This window comes from Phaethon aethereus, assembly GCF_964289735.1.
Source record: "Phaethon aethereus genome assembly, chromosome: 4".
Lineage (NCBI taxonomy): Eukaryota > Metazoa > Chordata > Aves > Phaethontiformes > Phaethontidae > Phaethon > Phaethon aethereus.
The window spans coordinates 64,250,872-64,278,665 of record NC_138578.1 but is presented as its reverse complement, the minus strand read 5'-3'; the positions used below and the strand labels follow the sequence as shown (position 1 = coordinate 64,278,665).

At 37.6% G+C, this 27,794-nt stretch overlaps 1 protein-coding gene across 1 annotated transcript in view; it reads left to right on the top strand.

Annotated features, from left to right (window-relative positions):
- Nucleotides 1-22,711, top strand: part of STIM2 (stromal interaction molecule 2) — a 78,035-nt gene extending 55,324 nt beyond the window's left edge. The window contains exons 3-12 of the mRNA XM_081999164.1: nt 4,571-4,685; nt 12,775-12,886; nt 13,560-13,675; nt 13,997-14,174; nt 15,084-15,261; nt 15,871-16,038; nt 16,250-16,350; nt 16,596-16,834; nt 20,232-20,433; nt 21,241-22,711. Of these exons, the coding sequence (XP_081855290.1) occupies nt 4,571-4,685; nt 12,775-12,886; nt 13,560-13,675; nt 13,997-14,174; nt 15,084-15,261; nt 15,871-16,038; nt 16,250-16,350; nt 16,596-16,834; nt 20,232-20,433; nt 21,241-21,721 (1,890 nt within the window). The 3' untranslated portion in view covers nt 21,722-22,711. The remainder of the gene's footprint in view (nt 1-4,570; nt 4,686-12,774; nt 12,887-13,559; nt 13,676-13,996; nt 14,175-15,083; nt 15,262-15,870; nt 16,039-16,249; nt 16,351-16,595; nt 16,835-20,231; nt 20,434-21,240) is intronic.
- The last annotated feature ends 5,083 nt before the right edge of the window (nt 22,712-27,794 follow it).

The window sequence follows — 27,794 nt, the reverse complement described above, 5'->3', positions numbered from 1 at the left end:
GCTGTATCTGAAGGTAGGATTATAGGAAAACTGAAGTTGTAACTTTTGCAGGTTTTCTTAGGAAGGAACAAAACTGAAGGAAATAACACTGTTTAAGGAATATGTGCCCAAGGAAGACAGTAGTACTCAGCCAGGAGATGTTACTAATTGCTTTTAAAGTAAACTTGTCAGTTACAGGGTCTATTTTAAGTTGGTGAAACTGAAAATCATAAACTTGAGCCTTCACCCAGAACAAAATATAAACATAGCATATGAGTACTTCCTTTTGCAGTTAGTGAGTGTGGTTAATTTTACTTTTCCACTGGTGTTTGCAGAAGTATGCAATTGTTCATTTGTCCTTCAAGGAGCAAGCATCTCTTGCAATTTTGATATTTTCACATATTTAACTTTTTGTATTGTTGCCTGTGGCTTTAGTTTGTAAGTGCTCACTCTATGTCAAACGGGTGTGTCTTTTTTCCTCTTTGCAAGGGTTGGATTTTTTTGGTTGTTCTTTCTTCAGGTTAGTTTTTGGTTGAGTTGACTGGATTTTGGTGAATGTTACAGTACTAAAGGCTTTCTGAAGAGGAAGAAAGGTTGTGGCGTACCTGACCTTGTGTAACACTTTTCCAGGGCTCCACAAGTCCTGTCCCCTCCAGGGAGGAGAAGGTCTCCTCTCCACCTATTACACTCCTGAACCTTTGGCTTTGGGGTGTGAATCTCTGTAGAGGCACAGTTGTTATGGTACTTTTGGCATCAGAACTCCAGTTTTGAGTCTAGGTGTGGTGTTTTTTTACTCTCTACTTGTTTTTGAAGTAACTACTTTGATAAATGACTTTTTTGTTTCACACAGAGTTTTTAGGTAACTTATCTGCTGCTTTCTTGGTTTCAACTTGATAGTCTTAAAAAGCCTTCTCCCTCTTGAGTAATTATATTGGCTAAGATAATCCTTAGATGTTTTTGGTTAGAGCTTATTCTTTTAACCTCCCTGTTTAGAGTTATTTTTCTAACCTTTTCTTTGTGTACTTAATGACCAGGGCAACGGAACAGAGATTAGCTGCCATGACAAGGAACAGAAAAATCCTCTCTTTTTACCAGAGTTGTTCTGTTTTGATGGCTTTCATCAATTTAGGACACAATTACTTTTCTTAAAGGAGAAATTCCATATTAGGCTAGTTTTGAAACAAAGATCTTTTAAATAAAAGAAAGCTGCTTGATGTCATGTATCTTTTCATTAGTGAATGCATTCATTCTTTGAAATGTGATGGCCTCTTTCTAGCTATGCACACTGCAACTTTACTGTTGTGACCATCTGATGTTAGAGAACCTTGGTGAGGAAGTCATCGTGGTTATTCTCACAGGATCTGGGAGCAATATGGGGAGGACTGAACAGAAGAGAGGCTCTTTTATTTTCTTGAAGAAATTCTCATCAATGCATAATCTCTCCACCTGAGGAGTAACTGTGTACTGATTACTATAAGCAAACTGTTTACAAGTTTGTGTGTTGACAGTCCCTTTTAAAAGAGAGACTTAGACAAATAGTGTAAACAGTCTCTCAGTGTAAACCAGATCTTTTCCACTGTCGTCCTCTTCTCCCGGGAAATCTTGTGCTTCGGACTTGGATTTATTTTCTGTATTTGTGATGAAATTTGAAATCGGGCTTTTCTTTTTTTTCCCCTCGACTTGTTAGCGTAGCCGGTTGGGTTCCGCAGTGTGTGGAGAACATGAATTCATACGTTAACTCTTGCTCCCTCTGTGGGCTCTGTAGCAGAACGACATGAAATGCTGCAAGTTTTCCATAAATTGTCTGCCTTCCTTATCTGGGTGCCAAGGTAACCTATGTCCATCCCGTTTTTAAAATCTGAACACTTTCTTACAGTACCTTATAGTGTTTTGGGGTGAGATGTAGCACCTTGAAGCTTTCCCATTTATCATTTAGCATTTTCCTTCCCTTCTTTATTCCAAACCCTGTATCTAGAATTGTTTAACAGCAATTCAGATTTTCTTTAACAGCACCTAAAAAAGTTCAAACTTTCTCATCCTAAAGTTTTTTAGAACCTTCTGACAACTAGCAGTAAAGGTAGAAGCAAGTTTATTTCTTATGAACAAAACTGATCTGAGGTATGTGTTTTAGCTGAGGAGATGCAAAATATGCTGAAACTTTTACATACAACATATATATCATTCTGTTCCTCTTCAGAAACTTGATCTGTGTACGACGTTTGTTTTTAAAACAAATGTCCACACCCGAGATCTGGAGTTTCCAAGGGCAGTGCATCACCAGTCGCTAGTAAGCCACAGAGTGAGCATTAACATGTACCTTAACCACCATATGAAGGGAGGTAGTATTTACAGGGAGGAACCTGTAATATATTTTTTGCTGTCTTTTTAGTACATTTTTCACAAGTTTCCAATAGACAGGCTGGGGATGGGACTTGATAGCAGGTACTTGCAGTCTGAAGGGAAAAGGTGAGTTGGGCAAACATCAGTTGTTTCCTGCTGCTCCAGCTCTGAGACTGTGCTTTAATCTGGAAAGGTTTAGAGACATTAGTGAGTAAGATGTTTTTTTAATGTTCTGATTGTTTGGCTCCTTTTCTTCAGTTTGCCCTTTAATAAACATGAAGTGGGAATGAATAAGTTAATCCACCTTTGATTGCGTGTCTCACGTTAGCTGTGGAAATTGCCAGCTTCATGGTAGCTGTGCCAATTTGGGAAGTACTCAGAGTTCACAATTGGACTATGGAATATGCAACAGAGGTTTTTACAGATACTTTTATATTTGCATATAGTTACAGCAATCAGTTCTTTTCTGTGCTTATTGTACCTTTTTACAGTTGCTGGTCCATGGTGTTTCAGAAGTTCTGTAATTGTCTCTGCCCCAACAGGCTGCTATTTTCAATTGTTCTCATATTTCATAAATTTATCCTATATTTCTCATGTATATACATGTGCATATATATATATGTATTTATGACTTTCTCATACATAGGAAGAGGAGTTAAATGCTCATGCATTTTGTATGGGCTAAATGGAACTATTTTAGGAATTGAAAGGCTTTAGAAAGTTAATGTCTGACAATCAAAAAAGTTTTGAAGCAGTAGATTAATGAGAAAGGGTTTGCATCCAATCTGTTGTGGAACCAAAAGACATGTATGGCTTTATCATTAGATTACGGAAGGCAACTAGTACTTTATCCCAAGTCTAGCAGTTAGAGGAGGAACTTGAATCCCTTCCCATACTTTTAGATTCCCTTACTTCCTAGTAAGAATTAAGTTTTTAATATGGGGAATTTGATGTGTTAGCTTTTTCTGGCATATTTCTGCTATCATACACTGTTTCTTTTTAAGAGTTAATACTGTGGTTTAACATTGACTACTTTTCAGTCTCTCCTGCAGTTTCTTGAATGACATAATCTCTAGATTTGTTAGAAATGGGCTCTATGCGGGAAGCTCTGCAGATAAATTATTACTACGGCTAGATTTTAAGAGGTGGGATGTTCTGCAGTGCATCACTAGCTTGGCCACCTTCCTCACCTCTGCTTGAAGTGGTGATGACATATGACCAGCCACATAAAAAGCTGTTTTTTTGAGTTAGCTGTCATGACTATCTGTAGCTGTTTTTGTTTGAGCAGCTTTATCCTTCAGGAACTCAAGGCGGCAAACAATCTACTGTGGAAGATTAGTGAGCTCTCATGTTAGTTTTTCTGGTACTAATACTAAGGTTTCCACCCACAGAGACTGCCTATGCTGTGTTTTAAGAAACTGATATCTGTGGAATGTTTCCACTATTAATGGGAGGTGGTTTGCTAACCAATATTTCAACTTTTCTAGGCCTGGGTGAAATAAAAACAAAATAGGTTTTACAGTCACACTCTTTTTTGCTTGTCTGTATTTGGAGAATCTGTTTGTAGTGACTTATGAAATACTGATACAACACAGCTATATATGATGTAATTGCAGGAGCTTCCTTTTTATCATGTTTCTAAAAGGCAAAGTGTGGTATTTTGATATAGGCTTCCTATTAATTACTGAGAATGAAACAGCTTTGTGTAACACTTCTGTGCTTGACGTGTAACCACTGAGGAATGATTAGCGAGAAGAAAATTTGCCCTAAGATGACTTCTGTTTTTTAATTTGATGAAATAGAAGTCAAATTTTTGTTGTCTAATCAAAAGACTTTAGTAATACTTTGTCAACACCTTTCTCTCATCCCTCAAGCAGTTGCATTTAATGGGTGCAGCAGGATTCAGGTATTACTCATCCATAAAGAACTGGCATGTTTTCAAAAGTTACATGATCTTATCTTCAAGTAGGTGAAGTTAGTTCAATGTCTTCAGAATAGAGAAGTACGCAGTATGGCTTGTGTGATGCATTCTTGTAATCACTGTAAATCTAAGGCGTACTAGTAATGTTGTTAAACCTAGTATACTGGCAACTGCACCTTCAGTTTATCTAGGATTTAATCATTGTGAAAATCAAATCCTGTAAGAGTGTTTAACTTGCTTTCTGAGTCTTTGATATAGTCAACTTACATGAATTGTATGCTGCTTGCATGGGGAAGAGATAGTAAAGATGGTGTTTTCCCTTTTCTTCAGTTTCTAAGGGAAGATATGCAGTACAAGGATGCCTCTAATAAACATAGTCACCTGCACAGAGAAGACAAACATATCACCATCGAGGATCTGTGGAAACGCTGGAAAACATCTGAAGGTAGGTAAACAAGCATAATGGTGGTTATTGAAATAGACATAATACAACAACTTTTCCACTAAATAGTTTAGAGTAGTAAATGAATGACCTCTTAAAGTGTCTTCATGAATCTGTTTTGGTACTGTTATTCATAGGTGTATGTAAACCTGACTAAAAGCTCATTCACTCCAGCTAGCATTAATTTCCTCTTGATGTGCTGGGTGTATTGTAAGCAAAATAGGCTAGCTTACACACTCATCCATGTGAGGCTGTAATATATGAAGGTGACTGTTACAAACACTGAATTCCAGATAAGCATGTTTTTAAATTAGTAAGCCCTAAAGGTTGCCGTCAAGCTATTTTAAAACATATTTATTATAAGTTGTAGTAAGTGGAAAGTCCAATGTGCTTCCACTTTGATGTAAATTTTCTTTGGGCTAGAGAGCTAGAATTTTTAGTCCAAAGCATTTTGGAAAATCTTTTTAAACTTGGGATACAGGAAAATGGACTGACAACCCAACACCACCATCCCTTCCCCACTTTGATTTGAGTAAAATAATTAAGTTGAGCTAACTATTTCAAATATCAAAAGGCAGTACTTAATGAGCAGTACAGTGTTTGTTGCCAAATATGTTCCAGGATGTAGTGATTAAAAACGAAATTTCCAGTGGTCTGGAATGTTAGAGTTGTTAAGAGAAACATAGGTAACTTTTTCCCCACACCATTCAGAAAGTGGTGTGCTAATGGTGAGCATGTAGAGATTTAAAAGTTGGTGTTAGTCAAACAGCTAAAAGTATGAACAAAAGAGGAATGAAACTAGGAACATGCTATTGGTTTATTCTGCTAATATAGGAAGTGATTTAAGTGCAGTCTGAGGTAATACATTGGTTGTGTTTGCTATGTAGTAAATATTTATGTTTTAACCAGTGATTTTTAGCCTCATCTCTTCAAATATTCTGTAAATACTTATTCACTAAAGATCTCATTCAGTGAAAGTAATTGCAACTAAATTACCTGATCATCTCTCTGGACTTGTGCAAAGCATTTGACACTATCCACCACGACATCGTCATCTCTAAATTGGAGAGACGTAGGTGTGACAGATGACCACTCGGTGGCTAAGGAATCGGCTGGACGGTTGCACTCAGAATTGTGGTCAACAGCTTGATGTCCAAGTGGAGACCAGTGACAAGTGGCATTCCTCAAGGATCGTTAGACAGCACCGGTCCCAATACCAACTTTGTCAGTGACACGGACAGTGGGGTTGAGTGCACCCTCAGCAAGTCTGCCAAGGACATCAAGCTGTGTGGTGTGGTTGACATGCTGGACGGAAGGGATACCATCCAGAGGGACCTTGACAGGCTTGAGAGGTGGGCCCGTGCAAACCTCATGAAGTTCAAAAAGGCCAAGTGCAAGGTCCTGCACATGGGTCAGGGCAATCCCAAGCACGAACACAGGCTGGGTGGAGAATGGATTGAGAGCAGCTCTGCTGAAAAGGACTTGGGGGTACTGTTGAATGAAAAGCCAGACATGAGCCGGCAATGTGTGCTTACAGCCCAGAAAGACAACTGTATCCGAGGCCTTATCCAAAGCAGTGTAGCCAGCAGGTCGAGGGAGGTGATTGATTCTGCCCCTCTACTCTGCTCTCGTGAGACCCCAGCTGGAGTCCTGTGTCCTCAGCACAGGAAGGACATGGAGCTGTTGGAGCAGGTCCAGAGGAGGGCCACAAAAATGATCAGAGGGATGGGACAGCTCTCCTGTGAGGACAGGCTGAGAGATTTGGGGTTGTTCAGCCTGGACAAGAGAAGGCTCTGGCGAGACCTTCTTTCAGCCTTCCAGTACTGAAAGTGGGCTTCTAAGAAAGATGGGGACAGGCTTTTTAGCAGGTCCTGTATCAATAAGACAAGGTGTAATGGTTTTAAACTGAAAGAGGGCAGTTGTAGATTAGATATAAGGAAGAAATTCTTCACTATGAGGGTGGTGAAACACTGGAACTGGTTGCCCAGAGAAGTTGTGGATGTCCCCTTCCTGGAAGTGTTCAAGGCCAGGTTGGATGGGGCTTTGAGCAGGGGGATGGGAACTGGATGATCTTTAAGGTCCCTTACAACCCAAACTATTCTATGAAATTATCAGAGAAAATTATCTCCCTACAATTGTTTGCCTGACTTATGAGTAACTTCAAAAATTCAAGCTATAGTGATATCAGAAGTATCTAATTTGTCTATTGTGTCTTTGTTCCAGGTTTCTTGAATGTAGTGAGCAGTGTAAGACTCAAGATTTTGAGGGGAATGTCTGGCCTTATTGTTTCTGCTTTTAATGGCTTTACTGTGTATCCCGTTGAAGAAACTAAAGTTGTACCACAGGGAGGCCCTTAGAATGAGACTTCCAAGCAGTGTTAACAGTGGTCTAGTGACTGTTAGAAAGCATGAAGCCCCTCAAAAAATAAACTACTTTCAGTTAACATTAAGTAACATGGAAAAGACTGTTTTTCTGTTCTCGATATTTTAGGACTCTTGATTTATTTGTTTCTTACGTGCTGCTAATTTATAATGCCAGTTTAATGCAATTTGACAGCATTAAACAAGAGGGTGGAAGGTAGTGTAAACGACCATATCAGTAATTTGAAACTTGGTTAAGTAGTCTGTTGAGGTATCTGTGTGAGAATTACAAGCTCTAAGTAGTGCCCTTGACAGCGCCCATTAGCACTTACACCGAAATGTCTTCTGGATCTATTGCTGCTTAGTTTATGTTGGGTAGATTGCCCATTCCTCCCCATAAAGCTTGATTTATATGGATATTTGTCAAATAGCTTAAAGTTGCTTTCTGTTTAAGATACTGGTGATGTGAGACAGATAAGATTTAATGGAAGAAAGTGAAAGCACGGTTTATGGTATAGGTTTATTGTATAGTAAGTGCGCTATTGCTCTTTGGTTCTCCTTTTAGGATTAAGAAGAACAAGTTAGTTTTAAGTAATTGCTTGGGAAGGATCTTATACAGTGAATGGAACCCTGAGGACTGGCTCCATTCAAAGATTTAGAAATTGCCTAATAAAATAAAAAAGCAGCTTCAGAATATTGCTTTTCAATATTTCTGGCACTGGGCAGGCTTTTGGTATCCCCACCTGGTGCAGAATCCTTAAGGCATAGTGTGTACTGGTGCAAATTAAAAGAATTCCAAGGCTGATACAGGTTTTACTTGCACGGAAGGAATCGTATCATAGCTTAAATCAACATCTAGCCTGTTGTTGCTGTGTTGGCACACAGTTTCACTGAGTCCTTTAGTACAAAACAAGACTGTCGGTTTAGTTTAGTTGATGTTACTTATGCTTTTTTGACCATTTAAAATTGTTATTATCATAATCTAATTCTACAGAGAGCTCCCTTGAGAGGAACGACTAGGAACTAGCATAGCTGTTTAAAGCACAGATTTCTGTGCTTTCTGAAAGTCCTCTGACTTCTGTTATTGTGTGTGTACTTGAAATGTAAATGCCAGAGTATGCTTGTTGTATGGTATTTGCTTTGACTATCTTCTTTTCTTTCTAACTAAGCAGTACTTGTGTGTATACAGAGCCTTTCAGCTGTTCTAAAGTATCAAGCTTAGTAGTTGTTGGGTTAAAATCAAAGGTGCATCTTCAGTATTCTTCATACAAGGCCTTTGAAGAGGTGGTAGTTGTGAGTGCAGCAAAGGGGACAGATGAGCGTTTGTCTTGATGTCTGAATACCAGGCTTTGTACAATTAGCTTTGAAAGTTCTGTCTCAAGGGTGTCTGCCTTCTCTGTGTTTCCCCCCCTCCCCGCTCTTTAATGGGCTAACATCATATGAATTCACCGTCTGAAGAGACCTGTGTAGGTATTTAGTCTCAATAGTAAGGGAGTCTGTAAAATCAGCACAGGGTTCTTCAGCTGGAGAGTTCTCAGACCTCTCTTGGTGAATAGGTAGAGGGGTGCATTCTTGGTGATGTAGCATTGTCCCTTGGGTCTTTTGTAGAGAAGTAAAACTGTAATGGGCAAACCTGGAGTTAGGGGCAAACCTGGAGTTAGTGAATGGTATACGATTGTCAGACTACTCTGAGTCCTACCAAAAACTAGTTTTTACAAACTGACTTTAAAAAAGTAGTTTTTCTTTACTGTTATATTTGACCTTTAATACATAGTATGCCCTGTAGACTGCCCCATAATACAAAAACCCTCTTCCATGCCTTGTGTGTGTATTCTTTTTTTCTTGAACTCTTTTTCCTTCTCTGTGGAGGGTAGAAGGTGACGTAAAGTCTGGTACCTTTTTTGTTAGGAGTAAAAAAGATTAAAAATGGCTTTTTATGTGCGATCACCTGCTGTATTCTGAGGTAATGTTGCAAAGTGTTCTTGCAGCAACTGGGGCTAAACTGCAAACTACAAAGATGTTGTGGTTGCCTTGCACTCTCTTAATTGTTTGCTGTCTCAGGTTTTAAATATTCGGAGATGGGAAATGCATGCAAGCAGGGCTTGGCTAAGGATGAGTTATGTAATGCTGTGTGGCAGGAGGAGGACAGTGCTGCAGACTGACCCTTCTGTGTGAGAAGAAACAAGAATTGTAACGTTAAACTCTTGAAAAGATAGTCAGGGTCACACCTCTCCTTTGCTTTTCTGTGCTATTTAAAAACCTACCTCGTGGCAGTGTATTTCATGCTGATGTTGCTGCTGAAGGTCCTACTAAAACAAAACTAACTTTTGAATCCCTGTGTGTGCTTGATGGAGAACAATCTTGTGTTTTTCTATATTGCCTGGTCAGCCTGTTCTCAACTTTAAGCCCAATATATGGCTGTCGTTCACTCCTTGCTATGAAATACTCTTAGTGAATGTAATTTGATTTCTGAAGGGATAGGAGGCCCATAGAACTACTGAAGCTGACACTGTTACGTTGTTTTACTACACGTCTCCCTGCCCTGAATCACTGTGCTACATGATAAATTTAACATGAAAAAGTGATATATAGCCCGGTCTTCTAATCAGCCGTTAATGTGGGTTAGTGAGGAGCAACTTTCATATAGGGCCAGTTTGAAGCTACTTTTGCTGACTTCACCTTCAGGCATGTTGTTATAGAAGTTAAAAAAAAAAAAAAAAGTGGGGAGGGGGCGAGGTACAGAAACCAAACTTGTGATCTGAAATAGAACAGCTGATGCAAGTCTAGAGATGGAGTGCTGCACTGGGGTGTAAACACTGTGGCTCCTGCACCCGCCTGCCCAAGGCGTGTTGCTGACATCTCTCTCAAGATATCTATTTGTGAAAATAGGTGTGAGAGGGAAGGGTATTATGATTACTCTTTAATGCTATACGCATTTAAATTAAAGTAACTGTCAGTTGCTACTCCACTGTCTGAAGCACTTTTTGGGTGTTGAAAATTAGGAGAAGTTACAACCTCAGCTAATTGGTAGGAGCTGTCATATTCTAATTGGCAATGCTGATGGAGATGGATTTGAGCTGGCCTGCTTGACTTTCAGTACACCTGGTGTAGATCACTTGAGTCATGTTTCGGTAGGCTGTAACTGCTTCTGCTGAAGGGAGGCCAGTTTGCTTCTCAGTACCGTATGCTGCTGTAGAACAAACATATATATTTGTCATAAGGTCTTACTGGAGACAAGTCAAGCAATACTTCTTACCAATGTATAGCGTATAGAAGATACCAACAACTGAATATTTTCACTGATATAAATCAAGCTCCCAGGACTCCATTGTGGTACTGTAGAAAAGGGAGGACAAAGTAGTTCAACATCCAGTTTGACCTGGAAAAGTATGGGGTTTGTGGACACTGACACTGGAATTCTGCACTAGAGTATTAGTTTACACAATAAATCTAAATTTCTTGTGAAATATGTGCATGGGCAGAGATTCAGACTGTGAAATCCCAGAATAAGAGTTAAGTGTGTGTATCAATTATGCTTAGCTTAAATATGGAGTGATCATTTAAAAAGACACAACATACAAAAAAATTGATATTAACTGTTATGTAAGCATGTATCAGTGTAAGAAGAATATAGAAAGTACGAATTCTGATTCTAATTTGGGATAGACTTTGGTTACTTCTCTTTGCAGTTTCTGTACTAATGGAGCTATCTGGTACAGTGATAGATAAGGAATAGTAAAGTGTGTTTTCTAAATGTAACTGTTTGGGGAAATTTCCTTGATGCTCTGTGAAAGAAACATCACACCAGTCTAAGCAGTAGAACAGATGTGATTGACTCTACTGTAAACAACTTCAACATGTACCTAATTTCTTACATTCTAATATGTTTAAAATTACTACCAACTTATAAAAAGGTACAGATTTAAAGAAATTGTAGCAGAGTGACTAAAAAATATTTTAGGCAGTAGAACTTGTGCCCCCCCCCCCTTTGATAAAGTCATTGAATTGTGTGGCTTCTGAAATTGCATGTTCTGTACCGTCAGTGGTAAAGTCTGTGCTGTGTAGTAGCTATGTTAGGTGATTTTTTTCCTGTGTCACATCAAAACAATGCATTTGCTTTGGATCAGTTTATGAACATGTTTCTGGAATGCAGTTGAGGTGCTTTTTTTCTGGATGATCTTACCACCCTTTTGAGACTTAGAATGACTTGTAAATCTGATCACTTACTATTCACAAAACAGGTAAGAATCTTTGCAACATGAAAATGATCTGTTTACAAATAGAGCTGAGACATTTTGCATAAAAGATTACAGTGATATGACAAACCTGAGTCTGGTGGCAGATCAATACCTGGAAAACAGTTTGTGGCTCAAAAGCTGAGAAAGAAATGGGGCAGCATGCTGGGAAGGAGGTGTAGCCATTCATATGGATAGAATACAGGTGGTTTGTACTGCGAGTTTATTTTTTAAAGCTATAAGGGGGTCTATGAAGTATAACCTGTCTCTGGTTATCTGGAATGATGAAAATATGAATTGTTTAAGCTTATTTTTCAGCTACGCTGAGTGTGGAGAAGAGACCTAGAAAGTCCTTCAGTTTTGGTGCAAACTGAAATATGAATTTGAACTCTCAAAAATTTCTATTGCCTGCAGCAGAAAATTCAAGCTTTCAGCAGCTCTTTCTAAAGGATCTTTATCAAAATTCACCACTGAGAAACCTTATCACAATGACACAAAAGAAATCTCTGCCTGGCATTGTCACATGCAAACAGTTTTAGAGAGAACAATGTTTTAAAAAAAAATATTTGTTCATGCAAAGATATGCCTGTCCAGAAGGAGGCTGTCACTTTCTTTCATGTGCACACAAATGTTTGCAGACTTTGTAAATGAAGAGAACAATTTCCCTTCAGTGTTGTCAGTGTGAAGCTGTAAGCTGTAGCAGCTGGCCTGTAAGGGCCAGAACTGTGATTAAATTTTTTTTTTAAATTTTTTTTTTTTAAGTTTATTTTTTGGTAAAATCTCTGGATAGTAATTCCTTATTTTCTTAAAGCATCTGTGAAAGGTTATGTAGACTGTTGCTGTTATATGGGTAAATTGTTAATTATTCTCTACATATTTAAATAATTTTCTTAGTGGGAATATTATTGCATGTAATACAGATGTTTGGGGCATATTTGAGAGCGGTTTAATTGTTTTCCTGTTAAATTTCTTCTGTCTTTCAGTATTTTATTTCAATCACTTCTCTTCCTGTCTTCTCTGCTCCCATTTTGTGGCTAGTAGACATAAGACTCTATGAAGGTTCATGTGAAAACAAGTTCTTAAGACATCATCCTGGGAAAGGTGTTGGTACAGTGCCTTAAACAGCCAGAGCACTTGCTGACAAGGACAAAAAGATTGAGGTTGAGATCGGTTTAAGCAGATAATAGTCACAAGATGCTGTCCTGATTTAAACTAAAACAAAACACTAAATTATTCTGTGGAATTTTAAATAGTGAAATGTTTCTATTGGTTGCATGCATGTTAGTTTATATTTTGCCTAAGCTTTCTGAGAAGCATATAACAAAAAAGGCAAAATGCCAGAAACACCCTGATGAACGTTAATGCTAATTTTTCTGCAATTTTATTTGGCTAAACCCTCTTGCTTACTATAACCTGCTTTTCTACTTCTTGTCTTCTATGTCTTGCTATTGATTTTTACAAAAAATTAAAGGTAATTAAACTGACTTTTTCTTCTAGTTCATAACTGGACTCAAGAGGACACTCTTCAGTGGCTGTCAGAATTTGTTGAACTGCCCCAATATGAAAAGAATTTTAGAGACAGCAATGTCAATGGAACAACACTTCCCAGGTGAATGTTTCTTCTGGATTAGTTTCAGATAATTTGCTGTAGGTTGCTGCTTTAGTCTGTGCATGAGAACAACTATGTGAACCTAAAATCTAATAAGATATGGTCAAATGCAAGAAAAGAGTAGTGTCCTTACAGTTTTGAAGATCTGGCTGCATTTTTTTTCTACCAAAATATTTCAAAATACAAATGCTTCCTTGCCATTCCTTTCATCTTAGTTTTGTTTCTTGCTGTTGAACCTTTTATACATGACCACATAATTCTGTATGGTAACTAACTTTCTTTTGAACATCTTCCAATCTGTTATATGGATATACATTAAAAACTATCTGCAGAACCCCTCTTCTTGAGCATAACTACTAAATTTGAGTATTGCATATATTTCAGAGTTGGTGTCACAAGTCTGCAAATATACCATTACCTTTAACTATGCCAAATAGATTTATTTTGATTTTCCAGAAAGAAAAGAATAGGCAAATCATTTGAAGATCTTCAAATACCATATGCTGGTATGCTTTTTTTTATAGCAGTATTGTCACAGTATTATATCTCTTGCTCTAATTGCATAACTATGTGCTATATAACTGTGGGAAATGCCATTGATGTATTTCTTTCCATAGACTGGTTTCTGAATATAGCTTGTGGAATAGGTAACATTTTGTTTTGTCATTAACAGGATAGCAGTAAATGAACATGCTTTCATGATCTCTCACTTGAAAATAATTGACCGGAGCCATAGACAGAAGCTTCAGCTTAAAGCCTTGGATGTTGTTTTATTTGGACCTCTCACACGTTAGTAAATTTTTTTGGAGTTTTTTCTTATCTCTTCTTTGTAAGAATTCAACAGAAAATACTTTCAGTGACACTTGATATTGTAGTTAGGACAGCTTAGCTATTTTGTGGATGTACTGATGGATTGCTTGGCATGCATGTGGAGCTGGGCAATGAATTAAAAAAGATTATCATGATGCTGCAATCAGGACAAAGTTCCACTTCTGTGTGTAAGATTACGTAGAAATTTTAGTATAACCCCGCTTGACAGATGGATGTTGGCTTTTATGTCTGTTGTCTGTATTGATGAACTAATTAATGATCATGTTATTCTCTGCACAGGTCCCCCTCACAACTGGATGAAGGATTTTATATTAACAGTTTCAATAGTTATTGGTTTTGGAGGCTGCTGGTTTGCATATACACAGAACAGAACCTCAAGAGAACATATCACAAAAATGATGAAGGACTTAGAAAGTCTCCAAACAGCAGAGCAAAGTCTTCTTGACTTGCAGGAAAGGTATAAAAACTAAAAAAAGTTTATGTTTAGTGGTCCTTTTGAAGTTAAGTACAAATACAGATTCTTTACAACCATAAATTATTTGCATTAAACTGCCTTTGGATTTTGTTCATTTTGGATGGAAATTGTGATTTCAGTGATGATGTTTTTTTGAGTAGAAATTGCTCCTGGATATTTTAGCAGGCAATATGAACTTAGGGATGAAGGTAGAGAATAGAGGTTCAGTCTTTTTTACCTACAGATTTAGAAGTATGTGTTATTTTCATATAATTACAGTTTACATTGGAATACTTACTTACATGGAAATGGAAACATTTTTCCTGTTTTTCAGCTCTTAAGATTGAAACAGACCTGGACTTGATTACTTTCTATTGCTTATTTAGCAGTGTGAGAGTTGATAGTCTTCTCTGGTGCACCTGCAACTCAACTGTCTATAAAGACTTGTATTTTGATCTTATTACACCTTTAATGAAGGTTCACCTAAAAGTTTGCATATTTTATCTGATGTGGACATCACACTGTGTGATGTAATTGCTGCTGATTCATGAAGCTTGCAGTCTTTATTATCACAGAATGGTTGAGGTTGGAAGGGACTTTGGGAGGTCATCTTGTCCAGCCCCACCTGCTCAAGCAGGATCATCTAGAACAGGTTGCCCAGGATCATGTCCAGGCAGCTTCTGAATATGCCTAAGGATGGAGACTCTACCACCTCCCTGGGCAACCTGTGCCAGTGCTCAGTCACCCTCACAGTGAAAAAGTGTTTCCTGATGTTCAGACGGAACCTCTTGTGTTTTGGTTTGTGCCCATTGCCTCTTGCCCTGTTGCTGGACACATTTTTCATCTCCTGAGGACTGCAACTTTTAACAAATATGCTGTGTGTTTTCTCGTATTTTTTGTTCAATTGTGAAGGCTTGAGAAGGCACAAGAAGAGAATAGAAATGTTGCTGTGGAAAAGCAAAATCTGGAGCGCAAAATGATGGATGAGATCAATGATGCAAAACGGGAAGCTCATCGCCTAAGGGAGTTGAGGGAGGGAGCTGAATGTGAGCTCAGCAGGCTTAAATATGCAGAGGAAGAGCTAGTACAGGTATCTGCAAACTGTTTATAATTTTAGTGTTGACTTCAAATTGGTCCCGGTTTTATTAGATCGTTAGGAGTGTTTGAAGCAGAATTTCTCTAATGCTAGATTTAAATGGAAAAATTCTAAGAGCACTTAATAGTTGTCTGTCAATCATGCCATTATCTAGTAAAATAATCCTGAAACTATAAGAAGACATACACTTTGCATATTATCTTATGATAACGTTGTTGGATTCATAGAACAAAATATATACAAAAGCTGTTTTTTAATCTCGTTATCAGATGAGAGAGAGTAGCTTTGTCTCACTCTTCTAAGTAGCAATACAATAGATTGGACTTATTGTACTAAATAAAAATGCTGTCTTACAGAAATATTTAAGCTTCAATTTAGGGGCTAGATATCATAGGAAAAATATGAATATGATACAGTATATGGAAATTCATATGCTATATTTCAGAAATGCCTGATCTGCCTTCCTGACAGCAATTGGCACACACCAAAGCTCTGTAAAGCCTTAGTTTGTTGCTGTGGGGTATAAAGGTGCTTATATTTCACCTTCTTCTACTGTCAGTTCTAATGATACTCTTCGTGACACTATTTCTTTTTGATTGCTAGGTTCGCATGGCTTTAAAAAAGGCTGAGAAGGAGTTTGAGCTGAGAAGTAATTGGTCTGTTCCTGAAGCTTTGCAGAAGTGGCTTCAGTTAACACATGAAGTTGAAGTACAATATTACAATATCAAAAGACAGCATGCAGAAATGCAGTTGGCAATCGCCAAAGATGAGGTACTAACTCTTACCCTTCAGCTTCCTCAAGACTTTTCTGATCTGTTGCTAGATATATGAAACAGTAAAAATAAATTATTCAGATAAGCATTTGGAAATTTTTTCTCCCCTGAGTTGTTGTTTGCTACCTGTCAATATTGATAGTGTCTTGTCATCTGCATTAAGTACATAACTCCTAGTTTTATGCATTTCATTTTATCCTGCTTTTTAGGCAGAAAAGATAAAAAAGAAGAGAAGCACTGTGTTTGGAACATTACATGTTGCACACAGTTCCTCCCTGGATGAAGTGGACCATAAAATCCTTGAAGCAAAGTAAGAGTATTATCAGGATGCATATGCTATTGTGATTATTTCTGGAACAATGGAATTTTTTGAGAGTTATGGAATTCAGTGTCTTAGTGGTTTTTGCACTTTTAAGTAAAACAATTTAAAAGATATTAAAGTACGAATATTTGGACAATCCTAATGGATGTTCTGGTATGCTAGAATGACTGCACTTGTATATTTGCATTATCATTAAGAACTGTGTATGTAATTTTAGTGTGTGCTTTTTTCAGGAAAGCACTCTCTGAGTTGACGACATGTTTGCGAGAGCGTCTTTATCGATGGCAACAGATTGAGAAGATTTGTGGTTTTCAAATAGCACACAATTCTGGGCTACCAAGCTTGACCTCCTCTCTCTACTCTGATCATAGCTGGGTGGTTATGCCTCGAGTCTCCATTCCTCCTTACCCAATTGCAGGGGGAGTTGATGACTTAGATGAAGATACTCCTCCAATAGTTTCACAATTTCATGGTAAGTGGGGGGCTCAGTAAAAATAAGGGGAAAAGTTGTGAAAGCATGGGATTTTAAAGTCATGTGGGAGAAGAGTGCTGAAATCAAATGAGATTGATCAAAGTCAAAAGGAACAAAATTCTATCTAGCATTTCAGATGCATCTTTTGCGACTTGCATAAACTGAAAACTGGGTTTTGCAATAAAAATAACATGAAGAAAAAGGCTTTATTCTGTTTCAGTGAGGGAGTGGGGGTCAAATCCAGCTAAGGTTTTGAAAGTCTGCTTGTCATGCTTGGATTGCCACTTAGACAAAAATTTGTAATGAGTAATGCCGAATTTCCGTTAGCACATTTATTCTTTTGGATGGAAGGGTTGGAGTTAGTCTAGGATTCCTTGAGCTACTAGGAAGATCACACCCTTTGAGAGGCTGCGTGCTACATAGCTTTTCAAATGTTCTGTAGTGGCTGGAGCAAGTCCGATTGTTGTCCAAGGGAAGCTTTCAGGAAAAATGTTTGTGTTTTGGATACGGCGGGTTGTTTGAGTGTGAGGCAGAGGCCAAGTGCTGGAGGGAGGGAGGGAAACCCAGCTTTGGTTAAACTATGACCAAAAGATATACACTGGGAATTCAGACCACCCTCGTATCTTGAGTCATTGCATCAATACAAGAGCCCGTTTTATGGAAACTGTGATTAACTGGACTCTAGAGGCAAATAAAAAAGATGACCTCCCATATAGCTATTCAAACAAGCAATATCAAGCTGAGGAATGAGTAGGGAAGAAAACTTTGTCGTATGTGTACATTTTTCTTCCAGAACTGGGGTTCTCAGAAGAAATTAGAGCTGTATTTTAAAACAACATAAGAAGAATGGTCACCACTTTGCTGGCTGTATTTAGTCTGTCTTGGGCACACATTTTCCTTCCGAATGTACCAACCTTTTTTCTACAGGCCACATTGAAAAGTTCATTAACCCCATTGCATCACTACTTACTGCAAGTTCTGATCAGTTTTAAAGAATACTGTTTCTTTCGTCATCTTCACTGCGAAGGCTTTGATTTAAACCTTGGCAACAAATTTTTTTGGAGGGCCCAGTAAAATATGGATGCCTAGAGTTAATCTTCCAAGTCTGTATGGAGAAACCTGTGGTCTGATCTCAAAATGAAGAGCTCCATTTACAATCTGACTTTGCAGATGGTCTAAAATGACAAAATATTTAGATATGCTAATGGATGTTGTCTCAGTCAGTGATGAAGGTTGTCTGAATCTTAGTAACATTACAAAAACTTTAAATGTGTTTTTCTGAACTTTGGTAAGGCACGAGAGCCTGATTTTGTTAAAATTATCACATGAGGGAAGTAGCTTCTCCTAAATTTCCTAGCACTTACGATTTTTACATGGTTAAAAAAAACCTGGAAACACTTCGGAATGGGGAAAGAGAGGGAAAATACACTAAATGATCTGTTGCGGAAACCAGGAGTCAAATTATTGTAGGTTAGTTTGGTAACTGCTAAATTATTCCCCTCCTTTAGAGAAAAATGACAAAAGCACACGAGGAAGGACAGAAGCAAAATGGCTTGTCTCACTCATGAGGCCTCAGGCAAAATGCAGTGTGCAGACAGGTCAGTTATGAGCAAGACTTTCAGTCTCTGGACCTAAACTGAACTATCTGGGCTGTTACCTTGCCCCAACATCCTTTGATCTCTTAAGACCTATCAAAATTTGAACTCTGCCTGACAGGATTCTTTGTGCTGCAGCAGTTGGGATGATAGGCTAAAACGATGTGAAGTAATAGATCTGTTTAATCAACCCTGAGCTGAAGAAAAAAGGGGATAAAGAAATAAATATATGAGACTGGAACAAAGTCATTACAGGAGGGTGATAGTGAAGCTTCTACTTTTCCATTGACTGATTAGGATTCAGCCGATTCCTTGACTGAGTTTGATTTGTACTAGAAAATTTGAGATGTTAAATTGTCGAGCTGAATCCTTCATAATCCTGTGTATATACACCTACAAGAAACCAAAATGCTTGTAACCTCTCTTAAAATTCACTGATGGTGGAATCTTGTTCTGTTTTACACCAGTGAGTAGGATGGCATCTGATTTACCTGGCTACATTGTACAAATTTCCTAAAGGGATTCTTATTCTCTTATCTCAGCTCACATGTGCTTTTTTAGGAATATTTTTGAAATGATAGAAACTTATTTTTGATCTCCCAGGTCAGTAGGGAGTTCATCAAAAGTCTGAGTTACATGACAACTGTCATGTTGGCACTTGTAAACCTTTCTTTTCTGCTCAGCCTGACAGGAAACAAAGCCTAAGTATTGGTGAAGGTGCAGCTACTTGTTGTTTTCTGAATGCTGTGATTTCCTACACTAAAAGCAGAATGACAATTTGACCTTTTCTGAGATTCCTGGAAGAGAAACTGTAATTTACCTGATGTTAAACTGGTATTTCAGAAGGTAAAATGCATTTTGTCAGGCTAGACAGCCTTGTCTACAAAAATAATTGCTTTTCTTAATGCATTGTGTTTGATAAGCATTTTGAACATTAGTAAGGGTATGGTCTGTCTTACCTAAGCAGTGATGCATTCTGTGGGATGGTTTGAGGGGGGGTATGAGAAATCCTGAAGGCTCGTAACAGCTAGCCTGAAAACAGGTCTATAGATTTATTTCCATAGAAGTATTGCTGCCTAATCATCTTTTGAAGGAGGAATTGGATTAGGAACATTTTAGTTTGCCATTTCCTGTTAGATACTTTCCTGGTCAACTCTTGTGTTGCTGTGTCCACACATTATTATTATTTTTGTTCTTGGAAATTCATAGCTAGCCTGACAAAAGAAAGTGTTATCAAATGGAATATTCCTGAGCTTCAAAATGAGGTTGAATTTTATAGCTATTCTATCGTGTTATATAAATTAAATTGGTCTTCCATATCTAACATAACTTTCAACTAAGGTAGTATATCTCAGTTAGTTGTTTGGTTAGGTATACCTACCTTGCAAAACTTTTAAACGTTATTTTAAGCTCCAAATCGCCACACAAGTAAAATACAGGATATTGTGTAACATACTAATTTCAATACTGTTACTTTTAGTTCATAAAGGGTTGGGAGTTTCAGTAGAATCTTTCTCTTTGCTCTCAAGAGAGCATAGTGAGCCAGAGCTTTGGTGCACATGGTCAGAGTAATATTTGTCAGGCACAAAACTGCTGCTGTTACATCTTGGTTAGCTGCTTCATCTAACTGTAGAATGTATAAGGTGATGCCAGTCTTTCTTCCCTTTAAACAGCTGTGCAGTGTCAAAGTTGTTTAAGAATCACTGTGGCTGAAGCAGATAACTGTTATTTAGTCTTCAGAGTAGGTATCGTTAACATCAATGTCACTTGGAGGGTTTTGGTTTGCTTTTTCTTTGCCTCAGGGTCCATTGTAAAACCTCCCAGCACACTGGCAAGAAGCAGTAGCTTGTGTCGATCAAGACGCAATGTTGTGCCATCGTCTCCACAGTCTCAGCATGCTTTGCACTCCCCTGACCCTGACATCCTTTCTGTGTCGAGCTGCCCAGCTCTTTATCGAACTGAAGAGGAGGAGGAAGCCATTTACTTCTCTGCTGATAAACAATGGTACGGAGATTAGCAAACAGGACTTGGAACTCTGATACGATTATTTGAGACTACCAGTTTAGAATTAGAGGTTGAACCAAGCTGAAAGTTAAAGTAATTTGTAGGGTAATATAAATTAATATAGTCCACATGGAACAGAGAGAGTTCTTGTCTGGTATGTGTATGTAAATAGCTAGCATGTCATATACAGTTAAGTAATGTTACAATCCAGGGTGCACTGAACTAACCCTGATTCTCCATTACAATATGTTACTGGCTTTTACATCTGAAACTAGGATCAAAAGCAATGTCAGCTACTGGGCGAAGAGAAGATGGATGGTAACACAATTCTTACAGCATGTTGAGCGTGTACCTACTCTTGTTACATGGCCTCATAGGAAAAGGTTAAATTCCTTTTGGAAGGAGCAAATGAGCTTGTTGAAAGGTAGGGACACTTGTCCTGAAGAAACTTTTTGTATATGATAGGCTTAAATCTCCTTCTTTCATTTCATAACTTTTCTGACTTCACATGCCAGAAAGATAGTTTTTGTTCTCTGAAGTGAGAAACAAATGACTGATTGTGGGCAGATGCTGCTGCCCACAAAAACAAGATCTCACAAATCAATTGTCTTAAGTCACATAATAAAATGATGTAATGCAAGTTTTAAGTTAAAATGTTTAATGTTTTTTTTTGTTAATTAACTACTAAGGCAAAGTGTGGGTGGTGCTTTTAGACTAATGTTATTGATTCTAAATTAATTTCCTTTTTAACTGCATGAAGGAAATAGTAGTTCCATTACATTTTCTCCTTTCTTTGCTCTGACTCAGGGAAGTACAGGAAACAGGTTCGGAATGTGACTCCTTAAACTCGTCCACTGGAAGGAAGCAGTCTCCTCCAGCAAGTCTTGAGATGTATCAGACACTTTCTCCTCAGAAAGCATCCCCGGAAGAATTCTCACTGGAGGAATCATCTACAGGAGACTCCTCTTCTCTAACTGCAGATATTTCTAGGGGCTCTCCTGACTGTGTACGCATGGCAGAAACAAAGAGCATGATCTTTAGTCCTGCAAGCAAAGTTTATAATGGAATCCTGGAGAAGTCCTGCAGCATGAACCAGCTTTTAACTGGGATCCCACTCCCAAAGCCTCGGCACACCTCGTGTTCTTCAGCCAGCAGTGATAGTAAACCCAGCCATGAAGCTGCTTCTGTCCCTAGGATAAGTAGCATCCCACAGGACCTGTACCAAAACGGTGAAAAAAACAAAAAGCCATCAAAAATAAAAAGCCTCTTTAAGAAGAAGTGTAAGTGAGGTGGGCAGAAGAAACCTATAGTAATGTTATAAGAACTCTATTTTTTAAATCTTTAGGAATGTAATTCCATTTGAGCATTCCAGACTGGATGCCCTAATGGAATGCTCTGTAGGTCAACTATATTTAACTGACTGTACTGTCAAAGGTCGTGCCAGCTGTCAATGAGAAATCATTAAAAAGTTCAGACAGTTTACATTCATTTCTGCCTATTTATTTCTTTTTTTAGTTTGTCTTTTTTAGTGTGGGGTTTTTTTTTTAAAGTTTATTCATAAACCATTTTTAAGCCACTTTGGACTTCTAAGCTTTAATGGACTAGTAAGCCTTCCTGGGCTTGCCAAAGTTTCTTGTTTACCGGAGCATCTTCCTATCTTTCCGTAGAGCTAGGACATTTTATCTACTGGACTTTAAGAAAAATAGAAGAAGTAGAAATAATTGAATTGCACTACTGTTTTACAGACTGGAAAAGTATCTCTGCAAGTGAAACTGAAAGACTTGTATTTGACTGAGAAGATGAATCTTTTCACTTTTAGATCTTTTGGGGTTTTTAAGTAGAAGTTAGGATTTCTAATTGACTTGATTTCTGGAAATGGAAGTACCATGCTTTTATTATGGGAAGCTTTGTTAGATGCATTTATTATTAGAATGGTTCAAGTCCTGCTGTAAAGATCATGTTTTTCCCAGGACTTTCACTGTGATTTTACTTCACTGCAGGCTGTATGACAAAAAAAAAAAAAAAAAGTAATTTAACAAGAGAAGAGGCTCTTGATTCCTTATGCAAGTGATGGTTATGAAACTTGACTGTTGACTGAAAATATTTGCCCTCTTAAAATGAGGAGGGGGGATAGTAGCTTTTGTTTACAGGCTGACAGACAATGGACATGTGGTTTGTGAAAGTTTGTACTATGGTAAAGATAATAAATTGGAAACATTGTTGTGCTTGGGAATGTTCCAATTTTAGCTGATGCTTATTTCAGACATGTTTCAGAGGTCCTGTTAATTGAAAGCTGTTGTAGGCTACATTGCTTATGCTTACTGCTGTGTATAAGTTGTTACTATATTTTTTGGATTAGCTATTAATGTCTTAATGTCCTCCTTTTGTAAGATTTCATACACTTTATTTTTGTATAGTTTGAAGATTTAGCTGTTCAGACATGCCTGAAGTAAATGGTATAATTTTATAATGCATACTGTTATACTAACTCATAATTTTAGATATAAAGATAGATATAAAGGTGAGACTCGACATGCTTCAGATAAAAGAAATTTTCATGTTAAGCTTTTATAGGGAGAGATGAAATTACTACAAGGTAAGGAAGCCTTCTTAGGGCAACAGTAGCTAGTTGTTCAAAAACATCTTTTTATTTTTTTTTAAACAGTTGGAGACAACAAATGTACTGCTTGAGTAACAGTGCCTTTTATTCAGTTTCTCTGAAAATATTAATACTGAGCAGGAATTTCTTTTGAGGTACATTCCAAAGAAATATTTCTTGCTCTAATGAACACAAGCAATTTACCCAGTGATGACTAAATAGTTTCAGCTCTTCCATAGGGGTATTCTAGTTGCCTCAGTAACAGGTGCCACTGCCAGTGACCTGTGATTAGGGGCTCACTTCTTGCCAGTATGTACATGCTGTACTGTATGAAAGAATTAATTCACTCACTGCCTAAATTTTTTTCTAGTAAGGAGCCTTCAAAACCTGTAGCTAATTGAAATCAAGTGATACATGTATTTTCTATCACTTTCTATTTAGGTTGCATAGTACATAACTGATACATTAGTTCAGTTCTCAAGAAGTGGTGGTGATGTTAACAGAAGCATTTTACTGTGGCTAGTGAAACAGTTAGAAGAGGAGGGTTAGAAGATGGGATGACGACCCTACATGTGCAAGTACTTTCAAAGTCCTGGTACATTGATGAGTTCCTGAAGAGAAAGGAAGGAATACAGAGTTTTACTGTCTAACAAAGAATGACTGTATATCATCTATACAGAAAAGCATAGGAGGAATCCACTGTGGTAAAGTTTGGAGAAGAGAAAAATTGGTGGAATAGAAAATAATGAGAACATAATATTGTTCCATTATTCTCTGAATCATGAACAGCTGTAGCTGCAATAAAAGTCATCACAAGGTAACAATGGTCTCTTTGAACAAAGATTGTACATTCTGTACATGGTTACATGTACAAAAAACAGACAAAAAAAAAAAGCAGCAACGTAAAGAGACTTGTGCCAGAGAACCACCTCATTGCTGAGCCTTCAGAGTTGTAATTAAAAGCTTGATGAAGTACTTGAACATGTACAAAGGGAAAAAAATACGTAAAAGGAAACTTATTTTGCCTCACAGACAGCATGGAGAAGACTATTACCAGAAAAATGTTCAATTTTAATGTCTGCACTAGAGAAAGCTATAACAATAGTTGAGTTTAAAGTAAGATCTGGGGCTAGAGAGTAGACCTTGCAGTGTGAGGTTTGAGGAACTCTTGTCATTATCAAAGAAGATGAAGCAGCATTTGATACTGGAGAGCAGGTATTTACACATGGAAAAAATATCTGGTACTCTGGAGTGGGAGGACAGGACTACTTAATCTTGATGTAGACAGGCAAGCTCAAATACTGAGAAGCCAAAACAGATATTCAGTTTTCTGTAGTTAACTAAAACTTGAAATAGAGGACATGTTGGACTCTTCATTGGCTGTGAGTTTAAGTGTTAAGTATTTTTTCAAAATACAGAATTTAACTGTCTTCTGGAAAAAAAGTATCATGGCATTGTACAAACAAATTGGATGAGATTATCACAGTGATTAGATTTTGGCTTCAAAACGTCAAATCTTTGGAGCACAGACTGCTCTCAACACTCAGTTTATCACCAGCTGTCCTGTAACTTTATAGCTTCTACTTAATAAATATTATAGAACTAAAAACTTAAGTTAATATGATCAGAAGCGATGAGTATTGTATGTTGGAGCACAAAACAGTAATTTTAAGTTCATATAGTTGTTGGGTTTTATTATTTTAATAGACCCCTTGCACATCTTGCTACCTAAATTTGTCCATAATCTAAGTGACTTGCATTGCTCCTACTATGGCTACTGTAGAAATGCTCGTCTTCAAAAGGATGCTAACAATTTGCTAAGGTATGTTGAGACCACTGACTCTTAAGGTAGATCCTCCCTGGCAATCGTAAAATCCAGTCTTAATGTTGAAGTACCTGGCATATGTCAACATCTTGGAAGTGAGACAATGTGCTTTAAAATGTCCTCCATTTTTCCTCTGTTTGTTTAATGGTGTAACTTGAACTGTCTGGCAGTCAGTGAGTCCAGCCAGCATTCCAACCACTAAGATTTCTGTAAGACATGTCAGTCATTCGAGACAGTCATCTAATGTCATCATCCTTAAATGGCTGAAGACTTCCTAAGCTCTACATTCAGAATGTTTGTGATCAGAGTATGTTTTAATAGCTAAAATCCTTGTTCTATTTTAAATTTTCCAGTATTTTTCAGATGAGGATCTTTTGCTTTCTTAAATATTTTGTAAGAGTCCATTGTCAGGATAGCAGCCCCTTTGTGGAAAGTGCCTATAAGGCTTCTCCCTGAAGAGGTTACCATTTAAGACTTTCACCTGTAAAAGGAAGAATTGTCAAGTGTGTGGTTCTATGTAAAGTAAAAAATGCCAGTTCTTCCAAAACCTTGACACAATTCTTACTAAAGCTATGTGGCACTTCTTTCCTAATACCATAAAAATTTTAGGAAAGGCATTTCTGGTTGCCATGGGGAATACTTTTGACCAACTTACAGTGGTGACCAACTTACAGTGGACTTTGGGGTTAAAACAGTTGACTCCCCCCGCCCCGTGGTGGTGTTCTAAATTGCTCACTGGCAGTTCTAGGCATATGTCAACTTTTTTTCCCCTCTTCACTGGTACCTAGGTAGCAGATTATCCCTTGGCTTTCTGATGGGCAGTTTGCTGGAAGAGGGAAGACTCTCCATTATAGTCAAGGTAATAATGTTATAGCCAGAATACAGTTCCTCATTTGGAAGCCTTGAAGATGGTGAAGCCAAGGATACTTGACTTCCCTTTTCTTATGAAATTTATGGATGCCAGTGTGAGTTAGGCATTAACTTATGACTAATTGAAAGCTTAAAAAGATAAAATTAATTAGGAATTGAAGCTTTCAAGATTTTGCACCTTTGGTTCCCAATATATGGGAAAACAGCATGCACAGGAGAGAGATGAGGTCTAATTAGCATTTCTCATACCACCAGCTTTTAGAGCTTCAGGATAGTTTCATTCCATTTCCAAGATACTTTGCTGGAGAGATTATCTTAATTTTGTAATGTATGCAAAGAAGCATTTATTTTTCATTTATTTACAAGCAGGGGAGAAGAATGTAAACAGACTGTTTAAAAAAAAAATTTTTTTTTTTAAATCCAAATAGAGGAATTACTGGTTCTTGGACCTCTTTACTATTTGCTTATCTCCTTGTACAATATGTTAAGTAGGGTGAACATGGTTTTCTAATCTGTTCCAGTTGCACTGACTAAAGCGATGCATTACTATCTCATGTTTGAAACACTGCTTGCTCTGAATTGCTGTAGGCATTTTAATCCTGGATGTTGCATCTTCACTGAATAATGGTTAAGCCTACTAAGGCTGTTTGATTCCAAGTGCTGGTAAACTTTTCTATTAGTGACTTAAACACTGATGTCTATATAACCAATAACCAAAAAAAGGCTTTTGCCAGTAGTGTTTGACTGCCTGATAGCATGTGAATGTTTGGGTAATCATTCTTTGAGGCTTCAGTAGCAGTTCAACAGTGTCACACACATTTTCAATGGATAGCTTTCCCTTCCAGCCCTGTAGAGATGGTGCTGATCTGAAACTCTACTTAGTCCTCTCTTGCATAAACAGAATGCACTGATTCATATAAATTGTAACAATATTAACTGTTATTCCCAGTGGTTCTTGCATCTGACATTACTTAATTACTTAAGCAGGATGGCAGTACTTACCAGTCCACTTCAGTCTTTCAGAAATAAAATGTATTTGTGTTACTTTTTTTCTCTAAACTCTGAATCTCAAGTTTACCAAATTGTGTGCTCTGTGTATTTAATGCTTCACTGAAATGAGAGTGGGAAGATTGGTCTCTGCTTAGATATTAAGGAACGCACATTGGAGCAGAGTAAAAAGAAATTCCTCTTGCTCACTGCAGAGGACAAAAAAGAGTTCAGAGGTATTTAATCTGCTCCTAAGTCAGAAGACTAAGGAATGTGCACAGTTTACATTGCTAGAGACAAGAGGTACATTCAATCTTGAAACTTTCAGATCAGTAACTCTTCATCCAAGAAAACAACTTTCTTCTTTAGACATACTCTGCAGGGCATTACCTTCATATTTCTATTCCATTTTTGACCCAGCATTAAATTTGGTAGTTATAGCACTAACTTACATGATTGCTGGAACTCAAAGCAACTTCAGATGATTATTTCAGTAGTGTGTCTTAAAGTCAATTTTGGTATTAAACCAAAGATGTGCTAAAGATGTCTGAATTAAGAGTTTCTCCTTTACATTCCTTTGTTTTAATTCAACTCAGTTCTTTGTGATCCCTCTACTGTTAAAAAAATGAAGAGGTACTGATAGTTGATTCATGTTTAGAATACGGATTTTTTTTTTTGCAGCTGAGAATTACTAATAGATAAGTGCTTTTAATAAGTGCTTAATAGATATGGGCTTTTTAAAGACTAGATAATGGTTGGATATTATTGTAAAAACACTGCTGTACTTCAGTTGAACTAAGTACAGCATTGACTGGTGCAATTTGTGTATGAGTGGTAAAGTTATCCTTCATAAATTCTCCTTTGTTTTTATTTCTATCTTAACTTGATGCTGCACAATTATTTTCAGACTTGAATTCATTTAAAATTAAGGTCAGTATGTCCAGCCCCACAAAAGTCAATCTTCAATTGTCAGCCATCAGTCCATTCTTACTGAAATGAATTAGAATCTTGAAAATTTGTATTGGCTTATCAGCTTGTTAGGTGGTAGAATGGGTTCCTAGAAGTCTTCAGGTGGAAAGC